The sequence below is a fragment of the Macrotis lagotis genome, chromosome 7 (assembly GCF_037893015.1).
Source record: "Macrotis lagotis isolate mMagLag1 chromosome 7, bilby.v1.9.chrom.fasta, whole genome shotgun sequence".
NCBI lineage: Eukaryota > Metazoa > Chordata > Mammalia > Peramelemorphia > Peramelidae > Macrotis > Macrotis lagotis.
Window position 1 is genome coordinate 215,234,113 of NC_133664.1, and position 17,264 is coordinate 215,251,376.

Genomic DNA, 17,264 nt, shown 5'->3' on the forward strand with positions numbered 1-17,264 from the left:
CAAAAGAGTAGAATGCAGCCAAGAATGAACTACCCAGCAGGCTTAATGTCCTCTTCCAGGGAAAAAGATGGACTTTCAATGAACCAGGGGAATTTCAAATGTTCCTTTTGGAATGGCAAGAGCTGAACAGAAGGTTTGATCTTCAGATACAGGACTCAGGTGAAGCATGGAGATTGGAGGAGAGGAGGGAAATATGAGAAACTTAATGATGATGAACTGCATGTATTCCTACATAGAAAAATGACAGTGATAATACTCATATGAACCTTCTCAGTTAATAGAGCAGGTAGAGGGAGCTTTTATAGTTGAAGCACAGGAGAAAGCTGAATTCGAAGACCAAATATAGTGTAAAAATGGAGTCAATAGAAAAAAAGGGAAATAGAATGGGAGAAAGAAAAAGGAGAGAGGGGAATAGGCCAAGATATTTCATATAATAAGTTTTTTTTATTACAATGAGCTATTGCAATGATATGGAATGGGGGAGGCAAGGGGGAATCAGGGAACCTTTGCTCTCATCAGAGGTGGCTAGGAGAGGAAACAGCATATATACTCAATGGGGCATAGGCATCTGGAGTAAGAAAGGGGGGAGAGCAGGGGGAAGGGGTGGGGATGTGAATAAAGGAGGAGAGGATGAACCATGGCGGGGAGAGTGGTCAGATAGAACACATTTTGTTTTTTACTTCTTGCAAGGGGCTGGGAGTGGAAGGCCTGTCCAGGACCATAGGGCCAGGTGGATTCTGGGCCTAAGGGATGGTATGGGGACTCAGGGCTTCTTGACCCCAGGACCAGGGATCTGTCTGCTGCGCCACTCAGCAACCCTACAGCAGAGTCAAAGTGAAAGGAGAGAAAAAATATAGTACATGGTAGTGGAGAAATAAGAAAGGAGGGAGCTGCGATCAGCAATGGCAATGTTGGAAAAATATGGAAGTAACTTTTGCGATGGACTTACCATAAAGAATGCGATCCACCCTTGACAGAGTTGTTGGTGTTGGAACAAAGACCGAAGCACATCTTTTATTATTATTATTTGGGGGAGGGTGTAGGGCCTGCCTGGGGCCACACAGACCCGGGTGCTCCTGATTCAAGGGCCAATGCTCTGTCTGCCACCCAGCCACCCCTACTATTATTACTATTTTATTTTATTTTGGGGCTTTTTTTTCCTTTTTTGGGTTTTTGCAGGGCAGTGGGGATCAGGTGGCTTGCATGTCACATGGATGCGTGATTGTTGGGTCTACGGGGCTGGACGTGGGCTCGGGTGCTCATGGCTCCAGGGCTGGTGCTTCGTCCATTGCGCCGCCTGACCATACCTACAATTATTACTATTATTCTCTTTTTAATTTTAATTTTTTTTCTCTCCCCTTTACTTTATCGCCCAAACAAGTCTATATTCATGGGTGGAGGGGTATTTTGTTTACTCTTAAACAAGAATATTTTATTAATGTAAAAAAAACATTTGTACAAAATGAGAATTAAAAAATAAAATTAAAAAAATTGAGAAAAAAAAGAAAATAATTCTTCAAATGTAGAATGGAGCTAAGGGAAGCTGATGTCTTTATGAGAAATCAAGAAACAATAAAATAAAACTTAAAGAATGAAAAACTAGAAAATGTGAAATATTTCAATGGAAAAACAACTGACCTGGGAAAAGGATTCAGGAGAGATAATTCAAAAATTATTGGGTTATCTGAAAGTCATAATCAGGAAAAGAGCCCAGACTTAATTTTTCAAGAAATAAGAGAGCAAAACTGCCCTGATATCTTAGAAGCAGAGGGTAAAATAGAAATTGAAGGAATCTACCAATCACCTCCTGAAAAAGATCGAAGTACAAAAACCTGCCAGGAATATTATAGTCAAATTCCAGAACTCCTAAGACAGAGAAAATATTTTAAAAAACAGTCAGAAAGAAACAATTATCATGGTAGTATAGTCAGGATCACATGAGACTTAGCAGCAAACATTAAGGGTTCAAAGGGCATGGACTATGATATTCCAGAAGTCAAAAGATCTTGAGTTATGACTAAGAATCAACTACACCGAACATCTTCTTGAAAAGATGGACATGCAATGAAACAGAGGACTTTCAAGCTTTCCTACTGAAATGACCAGAGTTGAACAGAGAGTTTGATCTCCAAGTACAGAATTCAGGTGAAACAGAAAGGGTGAATGGGAAGGGCAAATTTATGTGTGATTTAATGATGTAGAACTGCTTATATTACTGCATGGGAAAATGATAGTGATACCTTATATGAACCTTTTCATTTATTAGGGTAATTAGAAGGAGCATAAAGCACAGGAGGGGAGCTGAATATAAAAGTATAATACATTATAAAGATGGAATTAATGGGCAAGAAAGGAATGTACTTAGAGAAAGGGAAGGAAGAGGTAGAATGGGCTACAATATTTCATGTATAAAGAGGCAAGAAAAAGCTTTTGCAATGGAGTAGAAGGGGAGGAAGGAGAGGGAGAATGAGCAAGCTATCATTCTCCTCAAAAATGGCTCAGAGAAGAAATAACATACACACTCAATGGAGTATAGAAATATACCTTATCTTAGATGAAAAAAGGAGAGCAAAGGTATGGGAGAAAGGGAACAGTGAAGGGCTGGGGGGATATAGGTAATAGAAGAGAAGGAAGATCATAGGAGAGGGTAGTTCAGATACACCATGCTTTTGAGGAGGGAAAGAGTGAAGAGAAAGAAAACAGAATAAATGGGGGTGGGGAGGAATCAGATGGAGGGAAGTACAGCTAGCCATAATATCCATGGGAAAAACATATTGAAGCAACTTCTCTGATGGATTTATGATAAAGAATGTGATCCATCTGAAAGACAGAGCTGATGGTATCTGAAACAGACAGAAGTACACTTTTTTTTCCCTCTCTAACTGTCTTGAGGTTTTTCTATCTTTTTGTGTGGGGGGGTTATGTTTGCTTTTGCAACAAGACTAAAATAACAATATAAAAAATAAGAAAATTTAAAAAAGAAAAAATAATTTTAAAAAAGTGCTCAAAGGCAGTCTAGTTATACAAAACATATTTTAGTCAATATAGCAAAGGCAAGAAAGTGAGGCATTGTCATCCATCTTTTCCTTAATGATTCCCAGAAGACATTAAAAAATGTTGTTATCTATAATAATTTTCAGAATTAAGCCCTTTAATTTTCTACTTGAAGTAAAAAATAGTTTTTTTTAAAAGCTACAAGCTAGGTTTAAAAATGGAGGGGGGGAACAAACATATCAGAAACCATATGATCATATCAATAGATGCTGAAAAAGCTTTTGACAAAATACAGCATCCATTCCTATTAAAAACACTAGAGTGTAGGAATAAATAAATGGACTGTTCCTTAAAATAATTAGCAGTATCTATCTGAAACCATCAACATGCATTATATACAATGTGGAGAAGCTAGAGGAATTCCTGATAAGATTAGGGGTGAAACAAGGGTGCCCATTATCACTACTACTATTCAATATTGTATTAGAAATGTTAGCACCAGCAATTAGAAAAGAAAAAGAAATTGAAGGAATTAGAATTGGGAAGGAAGAGACAAAATTCTCACTCTTTGCAGATGACATGATGGTCTACCTAGAGAAACTCAAGAAATCATCCAAAATACTACTGGAGGGGCGGCTAGGTGGCGCAGTGGATAAAGCACTGGCCCTGGAGTCAGGAGTACCTGGGTTCAAATCCAGTCTCAGACACTTAATAATTACCTAGCTGTGTGGCCTTGGGTAAGCCACTTAACCCCATTTGCCTTGCAAAAGCCTAAAAAAAAACCCAAACAAAATACTACTGGAAACAATTAGCAATTTTAGCAAAGTTGCAGGTTATAAAATAAACCCTCATAAATCCTCAACTTTTCTATATATGTCTAGCAAGAAACAGCAGGAAGAGCTAGAAAGAGAAATTCCATTCAAAGTAACCTCAGACAATATAAAATATTTGGGAGTCTATTTGCCAAGACAGACTCAGAATCTTTTTGAAAACAATTATGAAACACTTCTCACACAAATTAAATCAGATTTAAATAACTGGGCAAATATCAACTGCTCATGGATAGGGAGAACTAATATAATAAAAATGACAATTCTAACAAAACTAAACTATCTGTTTAGTGCCCTACTAATCAAAATTCCAAAAAATTACTTTAACGAGTTAGAAAAAATTGTAAGTAAATTCATATGGAGAAATAAAAAGTCAAGAATTGCCAGGAGCTTAATGAAAAAAAGTACAAAAGACGGTGGCTTAGCCCTACCCGATCTAAAATTATATTATAAAGCATCAGTCATCAAAACTGGTATTGGCTAAGAAACAGAGTGGTGGACCAGTGGAATAGACTAGGTGCAAAAGCAGGACATGATTATAGTAATCTGCTGTTTTATAAACCCAAAGAGTCCAGCCATTGGGATAAAAACTCCCTCTTTGATAAAAATTGCTGGGATAATTGGAAGTTAGTATGGAAGAAACTTAGATTAGACCAAAACCTAACACCCTTTACCAAGATAAGATCCAAATGGTTACAGGACATAGACATAAAAAGCAATACTTTAAGCAAATTAGAAGATCAAGGACTAGTCTACCTGTCAGATCTATGGAAAGGGGAGAAGTTTATGACTAAGGAAGAGTTGGAGAACATCACTAAAAACCAATTAGATGATTTCGATTACATTAAATTAAAAAGCTTTTGCACAGATAAAACCAATATAACCAAGATCAAAAGAAATGTAGTAAATTGGGAAACAATCTTTACAAGTAATGATTCTGACAAAGGACTCATTTCTAAAGTATACAGAGAACTGAGTCATATTTTTAAAAGAAAAAGCCATTCCCCAAATTGACAAATGGTCAAAGGATATGTAAAGGCAATTTACAGATGAGGAGATCAAAGCAATCTATAGCCTTGTGAAAAAATGCTCTAAATCATTAATTATTAGAAAAATGCAAATTAAATCTTCTCTGAGGTACCACCTCAGACCTCTCAGATTGACCAATATGACCAAGAAGGATAATGATCATTGTTGGAAGGGTTGTGGGAAATCTGGGACACTATTACACTGTTGGTGGAGCTGTGAACTCATCCAACCCTTCTGGAGAGCTATTTGGAACTATGCCCAAAGGGCAACAAAAATGTGCATACCCTTTGACCCAGCAATACCACTACTGGGTCTATACCCTGAAGAGATGATGAAAAAGGGTAAAAACATTACTTGTACAAAAATATTTATAGCAGCCCTGTTTGTGGTGGCAAAGAATTGGAAATCAAGTAAATGTCCTTCACTTGGGGAATGGCTTTGCAAACTGTGGTATATGTATGTCATGGAACACTATTGTTCTATTAGAAACCAGAAGGGATGGGATTTCAGGGAAGCCTGGAGGAATTTGCATGAACTGATGCTGAGTGAGATGAGCAGAACCAGATAAACACTGTACACCCTAACAGTAACATGGGAGTGATGCTCAACCTTGAAGGACATGCTCATTCCATCAGTGCAACAATCGGAAACAATATTGGGCTGTCTGCAAAGGAGAGTGCCAGCTGTATCCAGATTAGGAGCTATGGAATTTGAATAAAGTGCAAGGACTATTCCCTTTAATTTAGGAAAAAATCCAGATATCTTATTGTCTGATCTTGTTACCTCTGAGACTTCTCTTCTCTAAGGATATGATTTCTCTCTTATCACACCCAATTTGGATCAAGGTACAACATGGAAACAAAGTAAAGACTGACAGAGTGCTTTCTGTGGGGGTGAGGGTGGGGGAAGGGAAGCAAGATTGGGGGCAAAATTGTAAAACTCAAATAATATCTTTAATAAAAATAAAGTAAAAAAATGGGGGTATTCAATATAATAAAGCAAAAATTCAACAAAGAGATTGCCACATTTAATATTTAAAATGAGAAAATGTGGAATGCATTTCATGGATTCATGTGTGATCCTGATGATGAGTTCTTTTTAAATCAGTATCAACATGTCCATGGAATAAGTTATGTAGTGGGCTCATTAATAAGAAAGGTAAATAAACAATGGTAATTATTGAAAACTGTAGTATTGCTCAGTGACATACCAAAAAAAAAAAAAGGCCAAGTTGTTTCTGTAAGAGTCAATTCATTCTATCTTTTATCTCTTCTTCTAATTCTTTCTTTGGGGGTTGTTGCATGGCAAATGGGGTTAAGTGGCTTGCCCAAGGCTACACAGCTAGGTAATTATTAAGTGTCTAAGACCGGATTTGAACCCAGGTACTCCTGACTCTAAGGCCAGTGCTTTATCAACTAAGCCACCTAGCCACCCCTTCTAATTCTTTCTATAGAGTTTGTGCCAGATATAGAAATATTTGGCAATGACTTTATATTAACTCAGTCTTCACTTACCCACCCATCTACAGTTCTTTTAATTCTAAGTATGAACCACACAGCTTGCATTAACTGCCATATGCCACAACACTGCCAGTTAATTTTCCAAAGACTAGTGTATCTGAATGAAACCTATCATACACAACACAACAAGGTAATTCACTCATGAATTAAGAGCATAATTTAGAACATTTTGCTTATTTAAGAATAGGGATGAGACCTATGGTTTCATTGGTAAAGGAAACTGCCAAGAAAGGAGAAGTTCTCCACCACCATGGAGATGCTTAGAACATTGAGAAGTTACTTGCCAAGACCCAATTAAGAAAAATGTGCCAAAAACAGAACAGCTAGAACTTCCTAGCTTGGAGGGCAGCTGTCTTCTACAAGTAAAATAGATTTTACTTAACTATAAATCTTATCTTTTTTTGCAACCTTATTTTAATAAAGATAAAGTGCAGAGCAAAGACTTAGAAGAGAGGTGGAGTCAAGAGGAAAGAGTAGACTCATTCCCTTCCTCACAACTTTAAAATAACATGAAAAATCAAATTCTGGAGCAGCATACCTGCAAAAAGTGAGAGAGTGAGTCATTTTTTCCTGACAAGGACAACTAAGGTTGTCAGAAGGAGATAAGCCATTACATTGGAATGAGGGCAAGGTTAGGACATGTAATGGAAATACCAGAAGCAGCAACTTCAGAAACTCTCAGTTCAGACAACTAATGAAAAATAAATTATTAAGGAACCCTGTGCTGCCACTTGGCATAGGATAGAGCACTATTTGACAGTTCCAGTACTCTTATCAGCTGGCAGTTCCAGGGCAGAGAGGAAAGTTAGTACTTGTCGTTAAAAAGGAGCAGGGCTCCTTCTTGGGCATGCCCGTACCAGACCAGGGTTAAACTTCTATTATAGTGTCACCATGTCACCATGGAAGAACTACAAACTTAAAGACCCCTAGGATTAACTCTGAAAATAAATGTGAAAACCCCTACTCATAAGTTGAAAAGAATCAATAGTAATATAAAAAACTCCAAATAATGAATGGAGAAATGGAAATTAAAACAACTCTGAGGTATCACTTCACACCTATCAGAGAAGTTAACATGACAGAAAAGTAAAATGATAACTGTTGAAGGCAATGTGGGAAAATTGTGATAAAAATGCACTGTTGGTTAAAAGGATATACTGATTCATTAATTCTAGAAAGCTATTTGGAACTATGCCCAAAGTTACAAAACTGCATACTATTTGAGTCAGCATATCACTACTGGTCTGTATCTCATAGAGATCAAAAAAAGGAAAAAGATCCATATATTTAAAAAAAATTTAGAAGTTCTTTTTGATGTGACAAAGAACTAGAAATTGAAAGGATGCCCATCAATTAGAGAATGGGTGAACAATGGTAGATGAATGTGTTGGAATACTAGTGTTCTGTAAGAAATCATGAGTAGGTGGATTTCAGGAAAAAAGCTGGAATGACTTATATGAACTGATGTTGAGTGAAAGCAGCAAAACCAGATTGTTATACACCTTAAGAGTAACATTATGTTGCTAGGATAGACTAGGTCTTCTCAGCAATATAGTGATCAAAGACAATTCTAACAGACTAGTGATAGAAAATGCCATCCACATCCAGAGAAAGAACTTTGGAGTCTGAATGCAGATCAAACATACTATTTTCACTTTTTAAAAATTTGCTGTATTTTTTCTTTCTCATAGTTTTTTCTCTTTTGTTATTCTTCTTTCACAAAATGACTAATATAGAAAAATGTTCATCATAATTGTATAATCTATATCATGGGGAGGGAGGAGGGAAGAGAGGGAAAAGAAAAAAACATGGAACTCAAAATCTTACCAAAAAAATGAATGCTGAAAACTAATCTTTACATGAAGTTGGAAAAAAATAAAATTAAATAAAAATAAACCAGATGCCAACAATATATTATTTACAAGAAATACATCTGAAACAGAAACACATGCAGAATTAAAATAAAGGTCTGGAGCAGAATCTCTAATGTTTCAAGTAAAAATGGCAAGTTAGAGGTGGCTAGGTGGTGCAGTGGATAGAGTACCGGCCCTGGAGTCAGGAGTACCTGAGTTCAAATCCAACCTCAAACACTTAATAATTACCTAGCTGTGTAGCCTTGGGCAAGCCACTTTAACCCCATTGCCTAGCAAAAACTAAAAAAAAAAAATGGCAAGTTAGTAATCATGATCTCAGATAAAGCAAAAGTAAAACCCATTATAAGAGAAAAATCAGGGAAACTACATTTTGTAAAAAATATCACAGACAGTGGAGTAGCATCATCATGAAACAAATATGCCCCAAGTAATACAGCATCTAAATTCTTTTTTTTTTGGCAAAATAATGGGGTTAATGACTTGTCCAAGGTTACACAGCTAAGTAATTATTGTCTAAGGCCAAATTTGAACTCAGGTCCCCCTGACGCCTGGGTTGGTGCCTCTATCCACTGCATCAACTAGTTGCCCCCCAAATCTAAATTTTTAAAGGAAAAGTTAACCGAATTACAAAAAGACTATACTTGTGAGAAAAAATAAAAACTACTCTTATGAGGGATCTCAATTTTATCCTCTCAGAACCAGATGAATTTAATCATAAAATAATAGGAAGTTAAGGAGATGAAAAGAATTTTAGAAAAATCAGATATGATAAATGAATGGAAATAAAAGGGAGCTTTTTTACAGCTGTAATGTCAAGTACAAAAAAACTGACCCTTTACTAGAACATTTCACAAGTTTTCCAAATGAAGAAAAGAAAAAATATTAAATGAACTCTATTCAGCCCATAATGCATTAAACATTACCTTCAATAAAGTGTCTTGGAGATCCAGATTAAAAATTAATTGGAATCAAATAATCTAATCATAAAAATTGCAAGTAAAAATCATAGAAGCAATTACTAATTCCATTAAATATAATATCAATGAGATATCATCAAACCAAAAATTGTAGGATACAGTCAAAATAGTACTTTCAGGAAGAATTATATCTCTTAACACTTACATCAGTAAAACAGAAACAGAGTATATTAATCAATTGAACATGCAACTCAAACAACCAGAAAATGAACAAGTTTTTTAAATATCCAATAAAGAGTCAAAAGTGAAAACCTGAAAACCAGTTACTTTGATTAAAATTGAATAAAAGAGAAAGAAAGCTAAATTATCAGTATCAAAAAATGAAAAGGGCGAATGCATTAACAACCAAAGATGAAATTAAAACAATTCTAGGCATGATTTGCCCAATTGTATGCCAAACAAACTAATAATCTGATTGAAATGGATATTTACAAAAATAATGACTGTCCAGTTTAACAGAAGAGGAAACAAAATACTTAAATAACTACATTTTAGAAAAAAGAAATTGAACAGACCATCAAGAATCTATCCCCCTCAGAAAAAATAATCACCAATTTCAGATGAATTGACAGTGAATTATGTGAATTAAGTGAGTATGTTAATGTATATATTTAAAGCAATAATTAACTCCAATACTATATAAGATATGTGGAAAAACAGATAAAGAAGATATGGTACTACATTCTTCCTAAGATACAAAATGCTTTTGATATCAAAACTGGGGAGAGCAAAAACAAAGAAAGAAAACAATAAAACAATTTCACTAATGAAAAATTGATGCAAATAAACCAAATACTCATAAAAAGTTTATAGTAATATATCACAAATCAATATATTTCAAGATCAAGCAGTATGACCAAGTGGAATTTATCCAAAGAATGCAGGGCTGACTTAATATTAGGAAAATGATCAGCATAATTAACCTCATTAATAACAAAAAATCAAAAATCATAATTATATCAATAGGTACAGAAAAGACTTTTGACAAAATATAATATCTAGCTGCATTTAAAATACTGCAATGCATATTTATTTAAAATCAAATGTTAAGTTTAATCAAGATAATCAAGATAAATTAGAAGCCTTCCCCATAAGATCAAGAATGTCCATTATCACTATTACTCAATACTATACTAGAAATGCTAACTATCACAATAAGAAAAAACTGAGGGAATAAGAATTAGATGAGGAAAAACCTATTGATTCTTGCAGACAATATGATAGTATTAACAGTCCTAGAGATCAACTTAAAAACTAGTTGAAACAATTAACAAATTTCACAAAGAAAACATAAAAGAAACATAAAAATAATCAACATTTTTGTATATTACCAACAAAGTCCCAGCAGCAAGATAAAGGAAGAGAAGTTCCATTTTAAAATATCAACAACCAATTTGAACTACTTGGAAATTCACTTAACATGACCTATATGAACACAATCATAAAGTACTTTTCATATAAATCAACACAGAGCTTAATGAATGGAGAAATATTACTCCCCCATGGGCAGGCTGAGTCAATATGATTAAATGACAATTTTACCTAAATTAATTTACTTACTCAGTATCATACCAATAAATTACAAAATAATTATTTTATAGACTTAGAAAAAATAATAACAAAATTCATCTGGAAAACTAAAAGTTCAAGATTATCAAGGGAATAAAAAAATTTGAAAGAAAATATAACAAAATTCATCTGGAAAAGCAAAAGTTCAAGATTATCAAGGGAACCAATAAAAAAAATTTGAAAGACACTTAGTAGTTCCACATTTCAAATTATTTCACAAAGCAGAAATCATCAAAATAATCTGGAACTGCATAAGGAAAAGAATGATAGTTCAATAGAATAGATTAAGTACAAAATACACTATAAATGACCACGGTAATACATTGTTTGACAAATCCAAAATAAATGACCATAGTAATATATTGTTTGATAAATCCAAAGATAGAATCTTTTGGGTTCAGAATACACTATTCAACAAAAAATGCTGGGAAAACTAGAATGGGGGTGGGGCAACATGGTTAATAAGGAAATATGTTTTGCTTCAATTCCCATGTATAATGATTAACATATGGCTTGCCCTCTCAATGTGTGGGGGAGGGACAGGTGAGAGGGGTAAAAGTTTAAATGAAAGAAAGGATAAAATATGAAAAAAAATTAGAATACCTTTTTCAAAGAGAACATGTAAAATTTTACACCCAAACTTTTGGATCTCTTCATTAGTGGTAAATGTATGCATGGCATCAAAAATTAAAGTAAACACATCACTGCAATCTTCTTCCAGGATCCGCAAAGTCATCAAATCTATATATAGAAATAAAAAATTAATAATTCTTTTGGTACTCAACAGATTCAAAATTTTTATGTGATGGTCATATTTCTAGGCTTTTTTTTTTAACACTTATCATTATTTCATTTCTAAAAAGAGAAAACTAAGGCAGACAAGGTTCTTAACCAGTAGCTTAAATCAATTCTCCTTATAAACTCTAAGATTTATCTTCCCCTTTCTGTGGTTGTTCAGTTATTTTCAAGTGTATCCAACTCTCTGTGATCCTATTTGGCCTTTTATTGGCAGAGATAGTAGAATAGTTTGCCATTTCCTCCTCCAGTTCATTTTATAGATGATAAACTAAGACAAAAAGGGTTAAGTGACTTGTCCAAGGTCACATGGTTACTAAGTGTCTGAGATCAGATTGCATAACATTGCCTTGCCCTCTTGCTTCCTGTAAAATTTAATTTTTCTATGCAGATTATAAATTCACATTCTATATACTGAAACTAATAAGAGATGGTAAAGATGAGTTGGAAAAGAGATTACAGAGGACCTTCCTTAGCACTAAGTGAAGTTATCTCAATTCTATTGCCCATAGACAGTTCTGAATTACAGAGTGGTGTGCCTATAGTTGTTCAGAAAGAAGTAGGGTTCACAGAACCCTGATTTCATTTCTAAGACACAGGGAAGCACTAACACTTGTGAAGAGGTTTTGAATGCCATTAATTACTGTTTGGAATTAATAGTAACTGAATTTACTTAGTTTCCTCAAAAGTTATCACAGTCTAGTTCATATAAATGACAATAAAAAAAGAATTTCTCAAATGACCTTTAAGATAACATCTGGAATAACTTTAATACACTAAAATTTTTCTAATTTTTGAATGATATTTGAATAAATAGTACTTTCAAACAAAAATTTTAAAACTGCAGGACTATACAAAAAAAAAAATTGATTTCCAAACACGTCATTGAGGTTTCTTTTCTTTTGTCTTCTTTTAGGACAATGTGTTTGTGATTTGCCCAAGGTCACAAAGCTATTAAGTATAAAGTGTCTGAGGCTAGATTTGAACTCAAGTCCTCCTGGTTCTAGGGCCAGTGCTCTATCCTTGTCACCTAGCTGCCCTGAGATTTCTTTCCATTCTTATTCCTATTTACTGCCAATCTGAGAATGCAAATGTTTAAAATCAAAAACCTTGAAAAGTGGATAAGGTTAAAATAAAACACAGAAACGGTCTAATATAATTTCCTCAATTTTTTTTCCTGTGGGGGGAAAAAGGATTATATGTATTCTCAAAATGTAAGTTCTTTAATTTGATCCTCTAAATATCAACTCATTTAAAAATTTTTTTTCTTTAGTTCACTTCCCTACTTTTCCCACTTCTTTTCCTTTTAATTCTTTCTTAAGAAACAAAAATACAAAACAGAATTCCATGGTAAAAGTTATGATCAACAGTATTAATGCCAGTGCATTAATGAGAAAAAAGAGGGAAACAATATGGACTTTTCCTTGTTAGGAGATGTGAATACCCAAAATTCAAAATTCATGAATAATTTTGTTATGATTCCTAGTAAAATGTAAAAGAAATGGTTAAATATATTAATGAAAATTTTGAATTTTTAAAAACAATTCTGAGCTAAGTAAAATTAAATTTAAATACCTGATGTCAGGAGCTGATCTAATGCCTTCAGTCCAGTCACTGAAAGAGTTATATTAGCATTGTGAACAGTGAGCATTTTAAGAATCAGCCTGAAAGAGAGATGGATCAATATCTCAATGATATGTCAGTTTATTTTGCAGTCACGTTCATTTTTCTCCTTTAGATTTTCTTTATTCATTGCATTTGAAAATTAATCTCTAATGAATGTAAAATCTTATTTACAAGAATCAGTAAAAGAGATTTTGTTAATAATAAACAAAACCCACCAGTCTATTCAATAGGTTCTATTATCACAATGAAACCAAGAGAGTGGAAAGTTATTTTGTTTAGGTTGGCCAGGTCTATGAAGTTTCTCAACCAAGAGAATTAAACAATGGCCCCAACCCAAAAGGGAAAACAAACAGCTAGACAGTGGTAGCAAGATGTTCAGTGCATAAAGATAATGACCTGCTTGTAACCCCTTTTGTAATCAAACTAATACAAAAGCAGAGTACAGTCTTTAAAATTTCAGCTTAAGATTTTAGGTAAATTATACTCTAAGTCTTATAAGTATACTCACAGCAGAAAACAAGATACATAGAAAAAGATTTTTTTTAATGAACCTCTATTACGCTAAATTTGCTTTTCTACCTAATATAAACAATTATCTGCTCAAAAATGTGTTTTATTTATAGAAATTGGAAATGTTCAATTTTTTAAATTAAACAATGACATATATGACATTAAAATAAAATCAGATTTTGGAATTGTGCTTCTTGATTTATCATTTTTAATGCAAAAAATCCCTAAATCTCCATTGTCCTCTCTACCCTGTTCTACAAAATTAAGGGAAACAAACATTGGATTCCCTAAGATCCATTGTGAATTCAAAAGACCTTTCAATTATTCTGAAGGTAACAGTGTTGTGACTGGAAAACTTTTTGTCTTGAACGTATTGTCTCATCTCATCTCTCTTGCTTCTAGTTTCTAAGAAATATATTGTACCATTACTCTTCCTCTTAATCTCCAGAAAATACCTCTGAATTTATAAATTGGATGATATATTATATTATTATTATATATTTATAAATATATATATAAGATAAAACATATAAATATAAATTATATAAAATATAAATTATTATATTATTATAAATTATAAAATGTGTTTTAATATGCACAATTGTTTTCCAAGTTTTATGAAATCCATCAATTCAACACATTAAAGCAGTTTAAATTTCTACAATGCTTTAAAATGCATAAAGCAATAGAATAACCCTTTTAAGTTAAACACATTATTTTCATTTCTAAAATGAGAAAACTAAGGCAGACAAGGTTCTTAACCAGTAGCCTAAATCAATTCTGATAAACTCTTTTTTTTTCTTAGTTTTTCCAAGGCAGTGGGGTTAATTGGCTTGCCCAAGGCCACACAGCTAAGTAATTATTAAGCGCCTGAGGCCGGATTTGAACTCAGGTACTCCTGACTCCAGGGCTGGTGCTCTATCCACTGCACCACCTAACCACCCCCTGATAAACTCTTAAGATTTATCTTCCCCTTTCTGTGGTTGTTCAATTATTTTCAGTTGTGTCCAACTCTCTGTGACCCTATTTGGGCTTTTATTTTCAAGGATAGTAGAATGGTTTGCCATTTCCTCCTCCAGTTCATTTTACAGATGATAAACTAAGACAAAAAGGGTTAAGTGACTTGTCCAAGGTCACATGGTTACTAAGTGTCTGAGATCAGACTATAACATTTACCTTTCCTTCCTGCTTCCTTGAAAATTTAATTTTCTATGCAGATTATAAATTCACATTCTATATACTGAAACTAATAAGAGATGGCAAAAATGAATTGGAAAGGAGATTACAGAAGACCCTTCCTTAGCACTAAGTGAAGCTATCTCAATTCTATTGTGCCTATGGTTGTTGACAAAGGAGAGGGTCCCTGATTGCATTTATAACACACTAACAATTGTGTGAAGAGATTTTGAATGTCATTAGGCTCCTTTCAAGTGGCAAAGCATCCAGTGTTGATTCTATTCCAGCTGAGTTCTACAAGGTGGGGGATCTGTTCACTCATCCAAAAACTGACTCAGATTTTCCAGGTAATATAGCAAACAGAGGTTATACTCCAAGAATTCAAAAATGCCTCCACTATTCATCTCTCTCTTTTTTTTAGGTTTTTGCAAGGCAAACGGGGTTAAGTGGCTTGCCCAAGGCCACACGGCTAGGTAATTGTTAAGTGTCTGAGACTGGATTTGAACCCAGGTACTCCTGACTCCAGGGCCGGTGCTTTATCCACTATGCCACCTAGCCACCCCGCTGTTCATCTCTTTAAAAGTAGGGGGAATTGATTGTCTTGTGACAATCACAGGGGTAAGATTCTTGCCAGAATTCTTATCGATAGACTGATGCTTCACCTGGAAGTTGGTCACCGCTCTGAGAGCCACTGTGGCTTCAGAAAAGGTTGAGGAACAGTCGATATGGAGTTTGCTACCCTCAACTCCAGGCAAAAAAGGCCAGGAACAGAATAGAAATCTGTATACAACACTTGTAAATCTGACCAAGGTCATTGATAGCATCAATAGCAAGGGTTTATGGAAAATTATGTCAAAATTTGGTTGCCTGGAAAAGTTCATCAGTATTATACATCAATTTCATGATGGCATGCATGCCCGGGTTCTGGATAGTGGATGAGGCTCTTGAGATTTTCCAGTCTCCAATGGAGTAAAACAAGGATGTGTCCTTGCTCCCATACTTATTTTTTTTGGTTTTTGCAAGGCAAATGGGGTTATAAGTGGCTTGCCCAAGGCCACACAGCTAGGTAATTATTAAGTGTCTGAGACCAGATTTGAACCCAGGTACTCCTGACTTCAGGGCCGGTGCTTTAGCCACTACCCCACCTAGCTGCCCCAACTCCCATACTTTTTAGCATGATGTTTTCAGCCATGTTATCAAATGCCTTCAATGAGGATGAACAACGAGGATGGCCTCAAGGTCAGGTACCACACTGATAGCAAATTCTTTAACTTAAAAAGGCTACAGGCCAAGACCAAAGTGGAGGGAGTAGAGATGCATGATCTTCTGTATACAGATGAATGTGGGCTCAGTGCAGCCTCTGAAGCTGAGATGCAACAAAGTGTAGATTGATTCTCTGGGGCTTGTGCTAATTTTTGTCTAACAATTAACTCCAAGATAGCAGCCGTGATAACCCAGTCCCAGATGACCAGAACCCAATTTTAACATGAAGTTAAAAACAAGCTAACAAGAATGAAAAAAAGAACTTGACCATAAAAATACTACTAAAGTGGCAAAGAAGGTCAAGAAAAAACACAGAAGACAACAATATGAAAACAAGTACAAGTAAAACTTTAAAGAAAAATGTTCATTGAACCAAAGCCCATAAAGAATTTCTGGAAATGTTAAAGAGATATTATAGAAGAAAAATTATGAAAAAAAATGAGAGTAATGCAAGAAAAGTATGAAAAAAAATTAACAATTTGGTAAAAGTGGCATACACACACACACACACACACACACACACACACACACACAAACACACACACAAATGGCCCTAAAAAAAAGAAATGGCCAAATGGTAAAAGAGTTTCAAAAATTTAGTGAAAAGGATTTCTTAAAAAGTAGAATAAATCAAATGGAAAAAGCTACCCAAAAGTTCACTGAAGAAAATAATTAATTGAAAATTAGTTTTGGGCAAGAGCAAATTTATGATTCCATGAGATATCAAGAAAAAATGTCAAAAAAGAAGTCAAAAAAAGTCAAAAAAGAAGTCAGAAAAGTCAAAAAGAAGGAAAAAAAGTAGAAAATATGAACTATCTTACTGGAAAAAAAACTGACCTAGAAAAAAGATTGAGGATAAATAATTCACAAATTATTAGATTACCTGAAAGCCATGATCAAAAAGAGAGTTTAGCTATCATCTTTCAAGAAATTATCAAGGAAAACTGCCATGATATATTAGGCCCAGAGGATAAAATAAAAAATGGAAAGAATCTCCCAATCACCTTCTGAGAATTACAAAATGAAAGTTCTCAGGAATAGTAGAGTCAAATTCCAAAGCTCTCAGGCAATGGAGAAAATATAGTAATCAGCAATATTTTA

The 17,264-nt window shown here is 34.3% G+C and overlaps 1 protein-coding gene across 4 annotated transcripts in view; it reads right to left on the minus strand.

Moving 5' to 3' along the window:
- Nucleotides 1-17,264, minus strand: part of LRRK2 (leucine rich repeat kinase 2) — a 262,718-nt gene that overhangs the window by 233,281 nt on the left and 12,173 nt on the right. For all 4 annotated transcript variants that reach the window (XM_074194833.1, XM_074194832.1, XM_074194831.1 and 1 more), the window contains exons 4-5: nt 13,164-13,252; nt 11,397-11,534 (exon numbers count right to left, since the gene is read on the minus strand). In XM_074194833.1, coding sequence (XP_074050934.1) covers nt 11,397-11,534; nt 13,164-13,252 — 227 coding nt within the window. The remainder of the gene's footprint in view (nt 1-11,396; nt 11,535-13,163; nt 13,253-17,264) is intronic.